General features: G+C 39.4%; 1 protein-coding gene across 1 annotated transcript in view; it reads left to right on the top strand.

Annotated features, from left to right (window-relative positions):
• SYNJ1 (synaptojanin 1) overlaps window positions 1–20,907 on the top strand; it is an 89,568-nt gene that overhangs the window by 20,594 nt on the left and 48,067 nt on the right. Inside the window, 8 exon segments of the mRNA XM_024758327.1 lie at window positions 3,777–3,863; window positions 5,729–5,996; window positions 9,029–9,254; window positions 10,031–10,114; window positions 14,889–14,950; window positions 16,094–16,190; window positions 17,574–17,743; window positions 19,939–20,020. Coding sequence (XP_024614095.1) covers window positions 3,777–3,863; window positions 5,729–5,996; window positions 9,029–9,254; window positions 10,031–10,114; window positions 14,889–14,950; window positions 16,094–16,190; window positions 17,574–17,743; window positions 19,939–20,020 — 1,076 coding nt within the window.

Raw genomic sequence — 20,907 nt, 5'->3', positions numbered from 1 at the left:
ACTCTACCTAGACTCTCACAGCCTGCAAAGGACCGCCTTCCATCCACCCCAAACGTTTGAAGCATAAATGGAAAAATAGGTAATCATCTGCAGTCCTTTAGATTAAAAATATTTAAGAAGAAAACACTTGGTTTTCTTTTATGAAATTGGAAGTGTCTAGAGTTAAACGTTCGTATGGCTCTGAAATTGCATTCGCCAGTTCATTGAACATAAATTACTGAACCCCTCCTGGGTGCCAGGCACTGAGCTAGGTCACCGGGGATAGGACGGTGAGCTAGACAAAGCCCCTTCCCTCATGAAGCTGCATTCTCTGACTCTGTTTAAGCTTAAACAGGTTAGTAGCAAATTAGTAATCTCTCTAAGCCTGTTTCCTCATGTCAAGTGGAAGTAGTCGCAATTCTGCTCATGGGGTGCTTGTGGAAATTGAATAACACATGAAAAATACCTATCCCAGTAACTAGTTAGCTACTGTCTTGATCATCACAGAAACAATATACAAGTACCTCAGCTAAAATAATATTCGTCACTCTAAAAAAAATCATTAAAATTTTTCATTTAATATTTTGAGGGGAAACCCAAAAAATTCCTGGCAGGGAAGATGAAATCTCATCTATTCTTTGAATCTTTTTTTTTTTCTTTTAGCATACTTTTATCTAAGAATATGCACTTTAGTTTAAATTGTGTGTTTAAATGTGTCCTGTTTCTTGAGCCTCAGAATATAATACAAAAGCACAAATAACCAGGCAACATGACATTTGTCTGCATGTTTGTATCAGGTGACAGTCTAATAGATGGGTCTTCTTTGGGCCTGAAAGACATGGTAGATTCATATGTTTGGAGCACAGTTAATGAAAAGGTAATTATTATGTATTATTAGAGAGAGAACATTTTGTTGCAGGATAATTTGTTATAAAATGACTTTCTCTTTTCTAAGGGAAGCTGATGACTTAATATTAAAAATTATTTTCTTTTTAACCCTTACTAGCTGCTGGTATTGGAACCCAACTGGTTGCTGCTAAACTGATAGATACATCTAGTAATGTCTATATTATTCTACCAGTGATAGTATTTGAAATGCATATAACATGTAACCTGTAAAACTCTGGAATAGTATTTGCCCTGGAAGCCATGCCTTCTGTCATCAGAGATAGCAAGCCTCTCTAAGGTTTGCTTTTGTACATGTGGTACTCTTAACAAGGCAGTATTTAGGGGAAGGAGTTCCTGTTTTACTTTATAAAATATTAAAATTTATGTTGTGATGTTTTCTAGCTGTGTTCCTTGTCACTGAATGTTAGGAGTAACTGTTCTCGAAATATATGGTGCAGTAATAATAATAGGAACTCTAGGAATGCAGAATGAAATTCAAATCCCCATAACTTTAGTGGCTTGGTGAAATCTTCCTCACTCCCTAACTTCATACTGGGTGGTTTGATAAAGATAAAGACCTACCCCTAATAATGAACATACTAGAAAATTGTGACAGTATCAGCTAATTGAGTGACTGAGTCCTTCAGTCTCATAAGGCCTGTGCTGCCAGCTAGCAGAGCACAGCTCATTCGAAGGCAGAAATGGGATAACTAGGAAGAAGCATAAGAGTAGATGGTCTGAAAAGAGGTGAGGCAGGCGGAGAAAGTGAGCTGGTCTGTAGAACCCTGGAGAAGAGCTTCAAAACAAAGGAAAAGAGCTCTAATGCAGAGTACTATGGGATATTAGGAAAGCAGTAGACTGAGAAGATAGCCATTTTGTTGGCAATAAAGGTCGACAGAGAGGGACTTCCCTGGTGGTGCAGTGGTTAAGAATCTGCCTGCCAATGCAGGACACACGGGTTCAAGTCCTGGTCTGGGAAGATCCCACATGCCGCAGAGCAACTAAGCCCGTGTGCCACAACTACTGAGCCTGTACTCTAGAGCCCGTGAGCCACAACTGCTGAGGCCGCAGGCCACAACTACTGAAGCCCGTGTGCCTAGAGCCCATGCTTCGCAACAAGAGAAGCCACCGCAATGAGGAGCCCATGCACCGCAATGAAGAGTAGACCCCGCGGGCTTCCATGGTGGCGCAGTGGTTGAGAGTCCACCTGCCGATGCAGGGGACAAGGGTTCGTGCCCCGGTCCGGGAAGATCCCACATGCCGCGGAGCGGCTGGGTCCGTGAGCCATGGCTGCTGAGCCTGCGTGTCCGGAGCCTGTGCTCTGCAACGGGAGAGGCCACAGCAGTGAGAGGCCCGCGCACCGCAAAAAAAAAAAAAAATAAAAAAGAAGATAGACCCCGCTTGCCCCAACTAGAGAAAAACCCGCGCGCAGCAATGAAGACCCAACGCAGCCATAAATAAATAAATAAATTTTAAAAATGTACTATAATTCTGTATCAGAATGTAATTTATTAGAATTTATAACATACTATCGTTCATGTACAGATCATAGAGGAATGGGGAAAGGGAAAAGGGGTAAGTGCAAGAGATAAGAGGTAAATGAGGAGTGAACCAGTCAGCTAAGAGGTGAGTTGGTGGGTTGTGGGTAGGGAGTGGATAAGGAAAGTCAGTAAAGAAGAAAACTGGAAGGGAAAGGATAGAATGAAAAAGAGGCTTATACCTTTCCAGATTTGTAGACCTTAGAATGTAGTATTTGTACTCGTCCATTGAGTTACTAGCTGTGGTTTATGTTTCTTTGGTTCTGTGTTCAATTTTTAATAAGTGTATTTGCTAAGAACTAGGCATTTTCCTTTAAAGCTTCAGGATTTGTTTTTTTGTTTGTTTTGTTTTGTTTTTTCTGAATAGAATAACCACAACAGCCTGTCCTAGGGAAATTAATCTGTGGGTTATATTCATTAGCAGATAACATTAACTTCATAGCAGAAGAAATAAATCCAGACAAAGGCCAGACTGACGATTTCTTCCCTGCTAGGCTCTGTGGTCAAGTATTGCCATTAGCTTTCATTATTTAAACATTGGTAGCCTTCTGTGCGTCAAGCACTGTTCTAAGTGTCAGGGATGAAAGGATGAATAGGACAGAATTCCTGCCTTCAAGGAGCAGGCTGGCTAATGAGAAGGACAAGCGATGAGTATATTTTAAATGTTTGGGCAACGTGAAGAGGGAGCTCTGTGAAAGACCTGTGCCTGGAGGAGTAAAGAAAGGTTTCCAGAAAGTGATTTTGTGCCTGTGTTTTTATAGGGTGAATAGAATTTTGCCAAGAGGCAAAGGTTGTGTATAGAGTCTTTCAGGCAGAAAGCCAGATCGCTGTGCAAAGGTACAGAAATGTAAAAGACCATGCTTGGGCCATAGTGATAGTTTAATATGATTGGAACCTAAGATGCAGGAGGTGGGAAGGAGAGGAGAGTTATGAAAAATGAAGCAGAAAGGGTATGTTGAGGCCAGATTCTGGAAGACTCTTTGTTAAGGAGTTGGGTGTTGTCCTATAGGGGATATCATAACAGAGAGTGTTCCTGGTATTAGAGTAGGTGAACAGATCAGTGGAACAGAGAAGAAAATTCAAAAGCAACCTCCAAAACATGAATATTGTTAAAGGTAGTACTTCAGATCTTTAGGAGAGGATGGATTAGGGAATAGATGGGGCTGGAGTAACTTGTTAATTCTTTGGGAAAAACCGTTAATTTACTGGTTTGAAAAAATATTTTATGCGTTGCATTTATGTTAAGAATATCAGGTTTAGATTTGGACATTTTTGCTTGAAACTCTGGCTTTAGAGCTAAATAGAATCTGATGTTTCAGGTCCTTTTTCTTACCCTAAAACTTTTATTTATTGATTTATTTATTTTTATAGCATCAGCAGAAAAAGAAGCAATCAAGAGTACATACTCCAAAGTTCTAGACGCCTATGGACTTTTAGGTGTTTTACGACTAAATCTTGGTAAGTAGTCGATATAGTTGATCCATTTTTTTCATTTCTGTTTTTGTAATTCTAAGGATTTGAGAGAGACTATCTATTTCAGACTCTGTATCTGAGCTGTAAGTGTGGTAACAGCTTTTAAACCTTAATTAAGCTAATCTTGAGATAATGCTTCTTGCCCGAAAAGGCATGCTACGCGCTCATGCTCTTGAGATTTTAAGTTCCAGAGACAGCGTCCTATTTGAACACTTTAAGAGACTGGCATCAGTTGTCAAAAGAGAAAATCAGGGCATTGCCCTTTTTCTTTGTTTCAGTGCATTTAGGAAAAGATGTCTTAGTGGGAACCACGCACTGATTTCCCTGGTTTATAGTGGAAAAGACATCTGCATTGTATTCAAAAGGTCTCAGTCGAGCCTGTGTCTGCTACCTAGTGTCACCACGGGCTGCAAAGTAACCTTTATGATTCTATAACGGTGTGACTCGGAGCGTGGCCCAAGGACTGGTTACGTTCCATAAACTGTTTTGTTATTGGTCTGGATGAGAAAAGAAGCCAGCACCATCGTGCAAATCAACACATGGCTTCCTTCATTGATAAAGTCTTACTATGGAGAAAAAAAGAAGTCAGCGAAACCAAATGGTGAACTTAGTGATGTCATTTTCTGTTGTAGGAGAAGCACCTTTTCTCACCATGAACTGGTACCTGTGAACTGGTTCATGGGGCATACTTTGAGGAGCTCTGGTCTATCAAATGGAGATTTGCCATATGTTATGAATCTATCACATGTAAAGTACTGTGCCTAGTGCTTAGCTAATACTGTCTTGGGTCATCCTCGCAGTCCAGTGAGATTTGTTTTAATCTTATTTTCTAAGGGTGGATATCTCAGGTTGGTTATGTTAACACAGTGAAGTTGGTTTGGATAATAAGTAATGGAGGAGCCAAGGCGCAGGGTGCTTCTGCCTATGTTAAAGCCCATGTTCAAAGTACACCGCTGCTGGTGGTTAAGAATCCGCCTGCCAATGCAGGGGACACGGGTTCGAGCCCTGGTCCGGGACAATCCCACATGCCGCGGAGCAGCTAAGCCCGTGCGCCACAACTACTGAGCCTGCGCTCTGGAGCCTGCACGCCGCAACTGCTGAAGCCCGCGTGCCTAGAGCCCGTGCTCTGCAACAAGAGAAGCCACCGCAGTGAGAAGCCCACACACCGCAACGAAGAGTAGCCCCCGCTCACCGCAATTAGAGAAAGCCTGTGCGGAGCAACAAAGACCCAGCGCAGCCAAAAATAAGATTAATTAATGAATTAAAACAAACAAACAGAAAAAACAAAGTACACCACTGCTGAATTCCACCTTCATACCCATTGCACAGAATTTTTGTCAATACTAGATGAAAATCCTTGAGTTTTTTATAAGCCAAATTGCTTTATAAATTGTTTCCAAGGACTTTTTGTCCACATAGCAGCAGCAGCAGCTCACATTTATGTGCCATGTTTTCAACCTTACTATTTACACAGAACTCTCACATTCATTGTCTTGTCTGAACTTTCTAACAGTCTTAAAGGAAAGGTAGGGAAGATAACGCATATATATTTCTTTAATTTGATAAATCTTGCATACCCTTCAATTAAGTAGAGGAACAGTTTCATAAATGTGAGATTATTCTGTTAATGTTTAAATGCTTCATTATACTGAATGTATTTAAACAAGGATTTTTTCCCCTAACTTTTGCCAAAATCTAGTTGTGAACTTAAACATGTCTATGATAAACTTAAAATAACCACAAGGCCAGATTTTCAAACATGGAGACACGAGAAGGAAGGCGGAAGAAACTTTGAATAGCTTGAGAAGCATTGGGACTTTTCATCCAATTAAAGTCTTTGGTTTTTGCAGGTGATATTATGTTACATTATCTGGTCCTCGTCACTGGATGTATGTCTGTTGGAAAAATTCAAGAATCCGAAGTTTTCCGAGTTACTTCCACTGAATTTATATCACTACGAATCGATTCTTCAGATGAGGATCGCGTTTCAGAAGTGCGAAAAGTGTTGAACTCAGGAAACTTCTATTTCGCATGGTCTGCATCTGGAGTCAGTTTGGATCTGAGTCTTAATGCCCATCGTAGCATGCAAGAACATACAACCGATAATAGATTTTTCTGGTGAGTTCATATTACATTTTTCCCTTTGTAATCACGTGCTGTGCAACCTAGAAGGTTGAACAGTTATTTCCAGAGATAGCAGCAGTGGGCATTGCCCATTGAGCACACCGCTCCTTCCTGCTACGGTATCCTCAGCAGAGCAGAGCAGGCATCCACTGTCATTTTTTTAAAGTTGTCGTGTGACGTGAAACCCATTTACTCTCCCTGATCTAGACTGACCTTCCATTTCAGACATATATTTAAAATATTTATTTTAAAATTAGGAACGAATTAATTGTAATACAATTGTGTTACTCACATCCGCTGTTCTCAGTTTTGAGGTCTTGTCTCTGGCAGCATTGCCTCTCTAAGCCCACATTCCCTTATTATTTTTAATTTTAAGGTTGTAAGTAGATGCTCTTGATTCAAGAGCAACCGACTACGAGGAAATAGTACGCTGGGATAAAGTTTAGTACTGTAATAAAATAAGACTTAATAAAACTTACCATAATAAAATATGTAACTGTGCCGTGTTTCACGATTATGCGTAAGTGTGCTGTACTGTAAGTAAGCACTAAGGGGGGCAGGGCCCACGTGACTGTAATTAGTATCACTTTACTGGAGCAGACCAGATTTCTAGTATAGCCGTTCTCTTGTCCACAGTCAGCATCGATGTTGACTTTTTTCTTCCTTAACACAACGGACAAATTTTATTTCATTTGTTTACTTATGTTATAAGGCCAAAGTCCGGGACTCTCTGCTCTCGGCCTCCCTCAGTAGTCCAGATTCAAGGTGTTTCCTCCTGTATACTTTCCCTCCCACTTTCGCTATCTGCCATTATGGTCCTGGAGAAGGCCCTGGGTGTCAGAGGGCTTAAAGTCAACAACCTTAGGACAGGAAGCTAACTTCAGAGCAATAGCTTGGTCACCTTGTAGCTCACATGGAAGTATCTCAGCCCAGAGGAGTGGCATGGGGGAGCAGAGAGGGCAGAGTGAAAAAGGGCTTTGGAGCACTGTAGTCAAGGGGTGGGGTGCGGTGGGGAGGTCAGTGGGACAGATGAGTGGACGGAGTCCTGTCTGCTTGTGTCAGCCCTACACTTTTCTGACGGAAGAGACATTGAAGATTCTGCAAAAGGTAACGGTGTTGCAGCTGGCCTTAGGGCACCTATCCTTACCTTTTTCCCCCCTGCTCATTCTTACCCAAAATTTCCTTGATTGAGAGAGGAAAGTTTTCCTGCCATAATTAGAAGTCCAGGCAGGTGCAGATGCATTGGCTAAATGGTCAGCAGTCCAGAACATCACTAAGTTTAATCAGTGGGAATAATTCATGTATCCTTTCATTCAATTATGGCTAGAGTTGGGGCAAATTTAGATAACAGATTGAAGGGTTTGTCCAGCAGGAGACAGGCTGAGCGAAGGGGACGCTGAAATGCCAAAGGTGAGTTTTGCTCGTTTTACAGTTTCTACAGTTTTGCTAAGGATTGGATACTGGAGCTTCACTTAGTATAGAAAAACAAAAGCTCTTAGAACTCATTGTGCTACCCTTGCAGCTTATTAGTAGGAGTATTTTCCAGGATACAGCCAAGTAAGTTTTGTAGCCAGAGAGTAGCAACTTCCTATCACAAAAACCCAGGCAGCTTTACTCCATTGGACATTTGAGGCTGCTGCCAGTCGAGAGTCAGGTGTAAATTTAAACAATCAAAACAGCAAGGCATTGACTGCAAAGAAAAATGAGAACTGACAGCAGAGGGAGAAACTCTACCTGAATAAATGTACGGATCCCGCTCCTATTTAAATGGGGGACCTCTGCTAGGACAGGGGCCTCAGCTGTGGTGTCTGGACAGACTGGGTCACAGTTTGAGCTTTGCCTCAGATCAATGTAGATAATAATAAGCGTGGAAGCTTATGTCCTCTTTTGAAATTAATGGCGGTCATTGGATTTAATGTTATCGCCTGAGTAATCCTGCTACTCATCGCCATTCCAGTATGCTTTCCTGAGCGGGTGAGAAGGGCTGGGGTTGTGGCTGGTGTTCCAGGACTGCACGTGGCCACCACCTGTTTTCTCTCTCCTACAGCTGTCGCTTGACAGGAGGGGGTTGGGGACAACTGCTCCAGCCGGCGTTGCTGTGTATTCTTGGTATTAATGGCCCTAAGGCGTCAAGAAAATGCTGTGACATTGTTTTTATACCTCTTAAGACAACAAGATAGTGCAAAGCACTTAAGAAAGATTTCCACTTAGATTGGTAGTTTTAAAACTCAGAGAACCAAGCTTCAGTATTCTAGAAGCTTCACTGTTGTAAGGCACCTTTTTATCTGAAAGTACCAGATAGAAAGTTTTTCTTCACAACAGTATATTTGCTTTGGTGGTAGGTTGGTGAGGAGCTTCACGTGTTTGCTGTTAGGAATAAGGTTCGGACAGAGCCCCTGAGGCGGTCAGCAGGATGAGAAGATGGCCGGCGTGGCAGGACCCCAGCCCCTCAGCCCTGCTTTAGCCGGAGCAACTCTGCTTTTATGTTTCCTGATCACCAGGCTTCTGCGTGTTCATTTGAACAAAACTCTTTGCCCCAAAAAAGTTTGGCAACCAGGCCCCATCCGTTATCTAGAATGTAAAAGTATTTGGAGCAGTGGAAAACTCTAGACGTGCATTAATACGGTAACCACTAGCCCGTCTGGCTGTTTAAACTTAAATTAATTAAAATGGAGCCTTATAAAAGTCAAGCCTTAAGTAGAACCTTCTAAAGTAGGGTGGGGATGTGTGTATGAAACCCTTTTTTGGAACAAGTGATAAATACATTATGAATAAAGACATAACAGAAATGGGGCCCAGATTCTAAAAACATAGAATGTATGCTTCTTTTCTGTGGACCATAGATCACACGTCCAAGGATCTCATTTTATAGCCCTATCTTCCAATCCCTGCCATAGTAAATGTAAATGAATTGATCTATTTTTGGTGCCTTTTAATGTGCACGTTCCAGGAGCAACATTTTGAAACGTACGCTGTGAGTCGTCCAGTGCTCATTACGCTAATGCAGTTACTTCTTTTTTTGTTAGGAACCAGTCTTTGCACTTGCATCTCAAGCACTATGGTGTGAATTGCGATGACTGGTTATTACGCCTCATGTGTGGGGGAGTAGAAGTCAGAACAATTTATGCTGCTCATAAACAGGCAAAGGCTTGCCTCGTTTCCAGGCTCAGCTGTGAACGAGCTGGGACCAGGTTCAACGTCCGGGGAACAAATGATGACGGTCACGTCGCCAATTTTGTAGAAACAGAACAGGTATATGTTTGTATTGCTTAATTCATGTATTAGGGGAGGGGCACAGAGAATAATACGATAACCGATTTTTATTGATTCAGAACTCATTTCGACATCTGTAATGTCATTTTATGGTTGTTCTTGGCTACTCATTAGCCTTAAGAGAGGATTCCCAAAAACAAACTTATTTAGCCACGGCTCTTCAAGTAAGTAACAAAACTTTTTGCTAATCAGCATGGCATTGCCAGTGTCATACGTTTTAGGATTGAATTTAAAATCCTCAATTATAGAGCTAGACAGCTTAAGAAAAGTGTGTTTTGATGAAATTAAGTCAAACCCAACTCTTAAAGCTAGGTATATAGTACCATTGAAATGAAAAGTTATAATATTTTTGACTATGAAACTATGTAATTGTAAATTCAGGCCATGCCCCCGGTCCATTTCAGATCTTCAAATTAGTTTTTGAAAAATAGAAAAAGCTAAAGGAAAAAAATGAACTCTGAAGGTATATGTATAAAATATTGAAATTCAAAAGGAATTCCTTTTTAAAAGTTGTAATTCTTATGCTTCTATAGTCACTATTTTCTTGGTTAATGTATATAGAAGAACTATCACTAGTTGAAAAAAGAATCCAACTTATTTAGTGGCCTATTGGATATTTTGTTAGGATCGTTTGTATATGAGAGATTGGTCATGAGATATAACTGGCGTGCACTAGAAGTTAGGAAACTTGTCTTTTGCTGTAGAGGTAACAGCTTCGTCTGTGGAAATATTTTACCCATTGTTTTTCTCTGTAGGTTGTGTACTTAGATGACTGTGTTTCTTCCTTCATACAAATCCGGGGGTCTGTCCCATTGTTCTGGGAGCAACCAGGGTTGCAGGTATGCGTTTTGACATTCAGGTTTTTTTTTCTCTTGAGAACTTTCCATATTTTCTAAAGTTTCAGGATAGTTTATCAGTTCATTTGATAGTTCTACTACTCAGTCTAATAATATTAGCTAGATCCATAAGTGAGGATCCAAGTACAGAGGTCCTGGAATTGTTCTAGTTATTTTTTCCTTTAATGTTCTTTTAAATATCCATAGAAATTCAGCTCCCATATTTAATATTAAAATTTTGATGTTTTCATGGCACACTGTTTTTCAAAGTGTTTCTGTGCTTACTATCTCAGTATCTTAGTGTATAACAATTTAGTTTCTGTAGGTAGAAAAATGTAGTAGTTAAAGCTTCTGAAACCAGACTTCTCAGTTTGAGCCCTTACTCACCACTACTAGTTTTGTGATCTTGGACAAGTGATTTAACCCCTTTGTCTCTCAGGTTTCTTATCTGTAACATGGGAATAATATTAGTAGTTCCTACTTCTTAGGTCTTAGGGTTCTTATGAGGGTGAAATGGAAAGTGCTTAGAATAGTAACTGGCACACACAGTCAGCACTAGGTAAGGGTTAGCTATTGTTGTTAATAAGAATATATCTGCTACTGAAATTTTACTTTGTAATTTGTAGTGACTTGTCATCTTGAATATGTTCTCTGTTTTGCTTTCTGATCTTTTTTTCCTAAACTTTCCTTTGTTGATTAAATGTAAGATTTTTTTTCACCTAAGATCATAATACTGGATTGCCCATAGTAGTGTGATTTTGCATTTTATTTTTATTCAAACATGTTTAGTTCTGAAAGTGTTAAATTATATTCATTTTAGGCTTCTGGTGTATAATGTGTAGTAAATTTTGTGCCTCAGTCTACAGTATTGAGAAAACGGACAGAAAAAAAAAAAATCTTGCCTCCATTTAGTTCACAGTTGGATCTCTCTTATTCTAGGATGGTTATTGTGGAGGAAAATTGCAGACCACTTGAACCTTTTCAATAAGGCAGTTTATTCAAGACAGGCTAAGAATTAACAAGGATTAATACTTGAACTGCTTTTCTAAAATTCCTGAGTTCTCGTTAAGACCAGTTTAACTCATGTGGGTTTTATCTTTGGCATATAGGTGTAACTTAAATAGATACATTGCTCCCCAAGTCTCTCTTGGGAAAGAATACCCACCCTACCACACTTCTCCTAACTTTTTGTGACCAGAGGAGGGTGTTTGGAATATTTGCTTTAAGAAATTTCTAAAACCCTGTTTTGATGCAAGGTAAATGCTTTTGCTTTAGAGACAGGCTAGTATAAGAGATTGTAATAGCCTATTTATAAGCCCTCTGTTTTACCTGCTTTCTGTGTTATTAAGAAGTTCAGAATTACAGTGTTTGGTTATTCAGTAAGGTTGGATCCTGAGTAGTTACATTGAGGCATCCTCCTTGGGTGGGACTTCCTTCCGACTTCCTTCTGTGTTCTGTGGCCTGTCCACACAAGTAGTCTGGCTGGATAATGTCATTTGATCATGGGCTGAAAACTACAGATTTTTAAATCGTGCCTTTCTTGATATAGTAATTTTTGAGACATCAAGGCAGTCCAGCAATTCTGCCAAATCATCACTGAGCTGGCCTGTTGTCTCAGGTTGGGTTGAGGATTGGGTCAGTAGTTCCCAGTTACTTAGCTTAGTAGTTTTTAAAGCCAGCCTTTCTTTGAACAGGGATGGATTCGTTTCATGAGTATCTTTTATCATTTCCCCACCATTCTAAAAGAGTAGGTAATAGAGGAATGAAAATAATAGATACTGATTTAAAAAAAAATAAAAATATCAAGACCCCAAGTTCATTTTCTCATAGAAGACAAATAAGGACTTTTGACTTAGGGTGGCTGTAAATGGTCGTTAGGTGTCCTGTGTGTTCTCGGGACTGGAATTTATCATTGGGAATCCTTGAAGTTAGTGTTGCCTAGTGAGATTGTCTCACTTCACAAGTCACGGACAGAGAATCCTCAGGCAGTTGTCCCTTGTTCTACCTCTTTTCCTCTGTGAATAATTCCTCTCAGGTTCTTAAAATATTTTAAAGGAATCCTTGGAAGTGATTTTAAAATGCAGATTCATGGCCTCAACTTCACTTGAATCTTTTTGAAAGATTCAACTTGAATCTTTTTGAAAAGATTCAAAAAAAGAATCTTTTGGAATGGGGCCAGGAATCTGCATTTTAATTTGAGTGGTTAACTTAACCACTCAAATTAGAGAACTTGTGCTGTACTGGATCCTTTCCTGCTGCCCTTGCGGCGTATCCAGCCCTGCCTGCTCCAGCGGCCAGTCCTGAGCCAGCAAGGCGGCCCTGTGACGCTTAGCCCCAGCTTTCTCCTAGGTCTTGGGACTTTCTCTTTCTTTTCATCCCCACTCCTGTCATCTCAGTTAAGGTCTTCATAATTCCTTCTTGCCTGGAAGATTCTATTCTCACAGTTTTCTAACTGGTCTCCTCCCTTTCTGGCCATTCTTACCACTTTGGATCTATTTCACTCATCAGATCTGTGCACCCGTTTCTTCGTGTTCTGGCTTCCTCTACTTATCTGGCTTCATGCCTGGCTATTTCTAGCAAGAATCCTCTGCTCCCCAAACGAAGGTTTGCTGTCCTTCAGTAGCCGACTCAGATCTCGTGGAATGGATTCCGGTCACTCCTCCACACTGATCTCTTCATGAAATCCTTAAGTTCTTCTAAACGTGTATTATTCTGTACACATTAGATGTATATAGTCTTGTATCCTATGAGAAGTTCAAAGACTGTAGTGATGCTTCAGAGAGAGCTTGCAATCTGTTTGGGGAGACAGGCCTTTTATGGAAAAGATAAACATCAGTATCAATTAGTTTGAGGCATCATAAGAGTTGTCATAAGGTGCTACCCAGGTAAGAGTGATATTTCAAGTGCTGGCAACTCACTCATTTTACTTACGATTTCCTTTTTCTGAAGGTACTTAGCACTTATAATTTGTAGTATTCCTCTGATACTATATCATTACATTATATTATAGCCTATGTTAGTCTTAAAAATGGTAAGCGTCATGAGATTTATGCCTGGCGTGGTGTGGCACGTTGAATTTTTGGTTGAATTGAAGTTTCAGGAGTATGTGAACACGAAGCAGTGCTATTGTCAGAAGGTGATGTTGCATACCACCACCACCCAGTGAAATGGTTTTCTAAACACAGCTTTGATGTAACTTTTTTTTTAATGGGGTAAATTTATGGTTATTTAAAGCCTTAAAACTTTTATCACCATTGACATAACTGTTTTATTATAGAATTGTTTTTAACATTGGGTAATAAAACCTAGTCTAGTCTAACCAACAGATTGCTGTGTTATGATGTGTAGCTAACTGTGTATATGCGTTGGGGAGCAGACAGTAGGGAACCACCACAGCTGTTACCTAAAAAACATGAGAAAACTTGTATTTTTTTCACCTTCTTAACAGTTGAGAGTACTTTGCAAGATAAATGTTAATGAATAAACAAAATGCTAAGTCTTGAACTTTTATAGTATAGGCAATTACCTGAGAGGACTCCAAAGAGAAAGTTTTCTGCCGCCTAAAATGCTTAAAGTCCTGGAGCACACATCTTTCAAAATTTAAGATTTTATGCAGTCTGTTAAGCACTAGAAAATGAAATGGAATATAGATGTGACATTTGGCCAATCAATTTCTTACTAAGAATAAAAAGCACTAAAGAGAGAATCCACTGATTTCTCAGGACACTCATTCAGTTGTCTCATCAGATCAGGAGGGGTATTGCTGAGTGGATGATAATACTGTTAATTCAGTTTTGAACTTGGATGGGCACATTAGGGCTTATTTTCTAGTTTTACTTGTCCGACTGCATGACTGATCTGGCAGCCCTCCTCCCACGCTGCCTTTAAAGTCACTTTGTTCACAGATTGGCAAGAACGGATTCTGGGGAACTTTGATCCCAAAGTCTCAGGGAAATGTTTAAAAGTGAAATTCGGGGAAAGAATCTGGTCTCACTGCTGTATATCTTCTTGGCATCTGTTATACCTTTCTCAGTTCTGCCTCATCTCTCTGTTGCTTTCCTATAGGAGAAAAGAAAAACGGTAACAAAACACAATCGCTAGTTATTTTCCATCTGGTTTAATTCTCTTAAACCAGATTTTCTGATTCTGCAAAATGTGCTGTAACTACAGTTGTGTGCCTGAGAGATTGACTTGGAAAGTCTGTTTTTCCAGGAACAATATTCTTAATTTGTAGGATCTTTGGGTGAGGGAGGAGTGAACAGAGTATTCAGCATAACAGAGAAAAAAAGAATATGTAGACATTGCACTTGTCGGCAGCCCGGAGGAGTAGGAATTTTGGTCAGGAGGCCTGAATTGTCATGCGAATCTTTTTTGAAATGAATGCTGTTGCCCTGAGAGGACAAGTTTATTCACTTGGCTGTATTCGGTTTTTTATTGCCCAAATGCCAATATCGGTTGACATATAAAGGGCACGTAGTTTCAGCTTAAAACAAGGTAATGTATGTGAAAGCACTCTTAAAAATATCTTACATAAATAAAAATCCTTGTTAGTTTACAAGTGTTTCATAATGGTCTAACTTCTAGTTCTTTTTTTGTGTTTTAAAAAATAAAAGGGATGAGAACCTCCTAGAACTTGTTCTTTAAAGAATATCATGAATGGCAATCACTCAGCTCGCTACTGGGTGTTTAGCAAATGCATTGTTACATACTGTAAACAATATTTCTTTTGTCTACATGTTGGCTTTTGGTATGGTTAACCATATTTTTCTTATCTTAGGTGGGATCTCATCGTGTTCGTATGTCAAGGGGGTTTGAAGCCAATGCACCTGCTTTTGACAGGTAAGACTGATTATTTTTACATAGTGCTGTAGGTTTTGATATTGCTAAGCAGTGAGACTAGTTCTAATTGTATTTACTGATTCATTTCAGCTTTTTTGGCTCTAAGGAAAATTTCTTCTTGACTCCTAATTTAACTGGAGGACAGTGACACTTACTGTTATGAATTCTAGGGGTGGTAGCACTAGGTGTGTGGGTCTTGTTGTCTGGGCCTTAAAACTACCTCTCACCGGTGCGCTGTCCAGTACGGTAGCTACTAGCCGCCTGTAACTCTTGAGCATTTGAAATTGACTAGTCCAGATTGAGATGTGCTGTAGGTATATAATATATACTGGATTTGAGACTTAGTGCAAAAAAAATGCAAAATACTTTATTGATATTTGTTTTACATATCAGTTACATGTAGAAATGATATTTTAGCTGTATTGGGTTAAATAAAATATATGTAAATTAATTTCCTTCTTTGATTTTTACTTTTTTAATATGCCTTCTAAAAAATTTTAAATTCTGTCTGTGGCTCATATTACATTTGCTTTGGACAGCATTGCTCTCTAGCTTCTGGAATGGTTAGAAGCTGGAGCAAATAAAGGCTTATATTTGGGGTCTCTTTTCCTTAAGGCTAGAGCTGTTAAGGAGGTCTCTCTGAATACTCACGGAGTGTGTGATGTCCTCATGTGTGAGGTGCAGCCCTACACCCTCTGCCCTTGCTGCCTTCCCAACCAAGCTGGGTGGCTCGTGTTTTCCGTGGCTGTCTAGCTTCAGCCTCAGGGTGGAGAGGGATCTGGATGATTCCAACAGCTCTAGCATAGGTGGGAGTTTAAGTCAGAGAGGAAATTGCATTGAGTTTTTATAAATTCAGAGGTTTGAGACTGTGTGGAATGGATTTGTATCCAGTTTTGCCAACTGTATGAGTTTAGGGGCTTCCCTGGTGGTCCAGTGGTTAAGACTCCACGCTTCCACTGCAGGGGGCTTGGATTCGATCCCTGGTGGGGGAACTAAGATCCCACATGCCACAAGGCACAGCCAAAAAAAAGAAAGAATAATATACTGCCACGTGGGTCCTGTTTAATAATGGGTTCCTGTTTATTGAAAAAGGTTTTTGGCTTGTCATTTGACATATGTTTATTTCCTTTCTTTCTTTAATAGGCATTTTAGAACACTTAAGAATTTATATGGTAAACAAATAATAGTAAATTTGCTTGGATCTAAGGAAGGGGAACATATGCTAAGTAAGGCTTTCCAGGTAAGTGTGATCATTTTTTTCTTCTGTTCTGGCCCATGGACACCTAGAATGGTATTTTTAAATAATATAATAATCAGATTCTTCCAGGAAGTAAATTACTTCCTAGAAAAAGATTGGGTACTTGTTGGAACCATTCATTCTTTGGGGCAATTAGGTAACAGTTTAGGATAATCTTGCTGAAATTGGGATTATGGAAAGCTTTCAAGGCAATTGACCCTGTTTTCTAATCTGCTTATTTATGTTGTAGAGAAGCAGGAGGATACCCTCCCCCTAAAAAATGCTCGTCTGTCACTGGCATAAAGATACCAGGCAGGGCTTCCCTGGTGGCGCAGTGGTTGAGAGTCCGCCTGCCGATGCAGGGGACACGGGTTCGTGCCCTGGTCCGGGAAGATCCCACATGCCGCGGAGCGGCTGTGCCCGTGAGCCATGGCTGCTGAGCCTGCGCATCCGGAGCCTGTGCTCCGCAATGGGAGAGGCCACAACAGTGAGAGGCCTGCGTACCGCAAAAAAAAAAAAAAAAAAAGATACCCAGGCAGTTTCCTCCTTCATCTGTTCATCGTCTTGCCTATTTCCTAGAAACCATAGTCACTGTTTTAAACCTATGAAATGTTGAATAATGCATTTGTATACACACAAGACTTCTTGTACTGATGAGAGAAAATTTGAGAATTTTCATTAAACAAGAACCTGAAGAAATGTCTGACTTCTAAGGAAAAATATTTTTCATAAATGTTTATTGAGTCTGAATTGATATAAATTATAGTGTTACATAACATTATAAACTTAAACAAAATGGTTAGAAAACATTTTCTAAAGTTTAAGCTAATGAAGTCCAAAATTAATTGTTTGGCTATTTTGTTTTAATGTTGTTACTAAACAACTTATACTTTAGAGAATGTGGGAAACTTTTTATGGTAAACTTTTGAAACGTTTGTATATTTTGAAGGTATAAAAAAATGAATTTTTCAATTTTTGATGGGCTTTGTCTTAAAAAATAAGCTATTTTATTTTGAGATTCTGTAATAGATATAAACAGTCATTATATTTTTATGGTAAAAAATGAAATGCTGGTGGCTGGAAATCATTTTTCATTTTCTAAACCAGATGGGAATCTTATTTAAGTTCCCTGATATTAATCATGCCATACCTAGTCTCTCCAGGATAGTATATGAGGTTTTAGGAAAAAGGTGCCGTAAGATATCAGCAAGTAATTTTCCATTTTACTGCCAGTGGCGATGAAAGCGATGAAAGCTTCGTGAAATTCGTAATATCTCAAGGACCTGCTGAGATTTTCATTTAAAATGTAAAGTTCCATTTATAACAGTGTATTGATAAGATCATATTTAGTTAACATTTAAATGAATATTTACCATTTATTTTCAGAGTCATTTGAAAGCTTCTGAACATGCAACTGACATCCAGATGGTGAATTTTGACTATCATCAAATGGTTAAAGGAGGAAAGGCAGAAAAATTACATAGTGTTCTTAAACCTCAAGTCCAGAAGTTTCTGGATTATGGATTTTTTTATTTCAATGGAAGTGAAGTTCAAAGGTTTGACTGCTCTGTTTCTCTTTTCTTTAAATTGGGACTTTGCTATAATTTTATTTAATTAAATAAAATACCTTCCTTTATTATACTTGATTTTAAGCTTGTTTTCCTTTCTTTCTAGTAATAGCTTACATTACTGGGCACATACCATGGGTCAAGCAGTACACTTAGTCTTTACAAGTATAATAACAATTGTAGAGATCAGTTCTTTTATTATCTCCATTCACATTTGAGGAAGCGGAGGCATAAAGCTGTCATCTGCCCCAGGTCATATAACTAGGAAACCGTAGAGCTTGATTTATCTGGCCCAGATCTCATGCTGCTATCTCTGAGGCTATTACATTTCTCTCTTAAAATTAATGTCTTAGGGGCTTCCCTGGTGGCGCAGTGGTTGGGAGTCCGCCTGCCGATGCAGGGGACACGGGTTCGTGCCCCGGTCCGGGAGGATCCCACATGCCGCGGAGCGGCGGGGCCCGTGAGCCATGGCCGCTGAGCCTGCGCGTCCAGAGCCTGTGCTCCGCAGCGGGAGAGGCCACAACAGTGAGAGGCCCCCAGAATGAAAAAAAAAAAAAAATTAATAATATTTCTTGGCTTCAGTAAGGATTTTTATTATTTCCATTATTATTTGGCTGTGTTGGGTCTTCGTTGCTGCATGCGGGCTGTCTCTAGTTGCGGTGAGCGGAGGCTACTGTTCGTTGTGGTGTGCGGCCTTCTCACTGCGGTGGTTTCTCTTGTTGTGGAGCACGGGCTCTAGGTACCTGAGCTTCAGTGGTTATGCAAGCAGGCTTAGTAGTTGTGGCTCACTTGAAAAAAAAAAAAAAAAAAAGACATTGGTTATTGTCTGCTCTGATACAGAACTATGGGATTATAAATCTGAATGTGTGTTTAGCTCCTAACTACTGGCCTAATTAAAAATAAGTGGTAATCGTCATCGTTCTATGAAGCCCTCTGCACATTCAAAAACGGAGGTGCTTAGCATGGTCTGAGGGTGGAGTTTTTGGCCCTCTGACATCAAAAGGTCACTGACTCAACATTCACACATGCCCAGTTGGAGGGTTGGTGGTCCTAACCAGTGTTAACCAGTTCAGCTTGGTCCTATCCAGTCTTAACCAGCTCATCTCTAGCTATACACAGCTGACTCCAAGTCCCTAGAAAATAACTTGGACAAACATCTTATTGCTTAGCCTGCCTGCTGCTTGGAGGATGTGCAAGTCTTAAAATGACCTTGATTAGTGAAGGCAGGTAAAATGGATTTGACTAATAATTACCCATGATTTAATTATAATCTACATAAATCATTTTTTTGGAAACAAAAAAAATAAGTGGATATGGTTGAATAGAGAGATATGTAATAAAGAATATATGGCACATTTCAATTAGGATGTGGTCACAAATCCCCCCTGAACAATGCCATGGAGGGAGTGAGTATAGAGGACTTACAATTAGGTGACTTGAGTTCAAATTCTAGTTTGTTCCCCTTCTGATTTTGTGAGCCTGGATAAGTCACTTAGCTATTATGAGGCTATTATGCTACAAATGACCCAGATTCCGTTAATAGTTAATGAACGCCTGCTAGAAGCTAGAGGCTGTGCTGGGAGGGAGAGGTCCAAGAAAGACAAGATGTATTTCCTGCCTTAAAGGAGCTCATGGATTAGTGAAGAAGATACAGTCTATAATAGACATTTTCTGCCTCACAGGTTATTGAGGGTGTTCAATGATGTGTATGAAGGGACTTGAAAGCCTAAAATACTCAATAAATGTAAGCTGATGCTACAGCTCTTGAAGATAATGATTTTCCAAATAATTAGGGGCATCTGAATAGAGTACTCAACTTTTCCCTTTCTCTATGTTCCCAAAAGTCAGGTAACAAGAAAACAATTCAATGTAATTCCTGGTGACTTTCTAAAGTCTTTTGCGTTTTCAACAAATTGAATGGAGATAATAAAATCTATCTTGCAAATCTAAAAAAAAAATGTATGGCAGAATGTTAACAGTTGTAGAATCTGGATGGTGGGTATATGGGTGTTCACTGTAAAATTCTTTCACCTTTTTTGTGTGTTTGAGAACTGTTACTCTAGAAAGTTGAGGGGGGGAGAAAGTAGATGCTACACTTTAATCAGCTTAATTTTTCTCAGTTTGTTTTAGGTTTGTTATTTTTGTTTTAAACTGTCTGTTTAATTTCACTGAATTTGTTACAGATGCCAGAGTGGTACAGTTCGAACAAACTGCTTGGATTGTCTTGATAGAACAAATAGTGTGCAGGCATTCCTTGGCTTAGAGGTAAAAAGAATAAAATATGTCTATGCAACTTGTATCAAATGCCTTTTTCAGTGCTTTTGTAATATTTATGTTTCTCATTAATTACTTTTCACAAAATGAAGTTATGCTAAAGGCATTCTTTACTTCTAGTCTTTTTCTTTGGGGGAGGGGGCAACATCCCTTTTTGTTTAAATGTTTCCTTTATCTGGTCTAAATACTTTCTTTAGATAGCATCTGTTTCCCTCTATTGTTCCTTAACTTTCCCTTAAAAAAACACCCTGCTATTTATACTATTTCAGTAATTGCCTCTTTCTGCCTGTCTTTTGAATAAAGAAAAGAAATACATGTATAGTGTGTGTGTAGGAGAAAAACAAACGTATATATTTGGCCTTCATTCTCTGTGTTGTCTTTTAAAAGTCTTTTTGGAATGGGGGAGGATCTGTTTTCACATGTACAACCCTATAGGATTATATTTTCGACAGAGTCTGATCCAGTGCCATTTACATGGCATTTTCAAATCAGTAGCTACAAAAAACAGGATCAGATGAAAATGTCATTGTTAGAAGGAAAGTGAATGAGAGCCAACTTCTGTAACAAAGTCTCTGTTTAAAAGTTTTTTCCTTTACTATTCATATATCAAATTCAGTCTAATTTAGGCATGATCTCAACTATTTGACAAACTGTGTAGCAATGCTGAGATTTCTAAGTCTTGCCTATTATGCAGCAGTTAGGTTCATAAGGCTATTGTGGGTCTTCACTTAGTTCCATAGGAACTTAGCATAGTTCTCAAATACTATGAAAAACAGGAATAGGAAGTAACAGGTTCTTATTTCCTCTAACAGATGATCTTAAATTTGGCCAGAATATTGGTTAATTAGTTACTCTGCAACTGAGGGTCTTTCTTTCTC

The sequence above is a fragment of the Neophocaena asiaeorientalis genome, unplaced genomic scaffold, assembly GCF_003031525.2.
Source record: "Neophocaena asiaeorientalis asiaeorientalis breed wild unplaced genomic scaffold, Neophocaena_asiaeorientalis_V1.1 scaffold45, whole genome shotgun sequence".
Lineage (NCBI taxonomy): Eukaryota > Metazoa > Chordata > Mammalia > Artiodactyla > Phocoenidae > Neophocaena > Neophocaena asiaeorientalis.
Note: the sequence above shows the minus strand (reverse complement) of the source record. Positions and strands in the feature narration are given on the sequence as shown.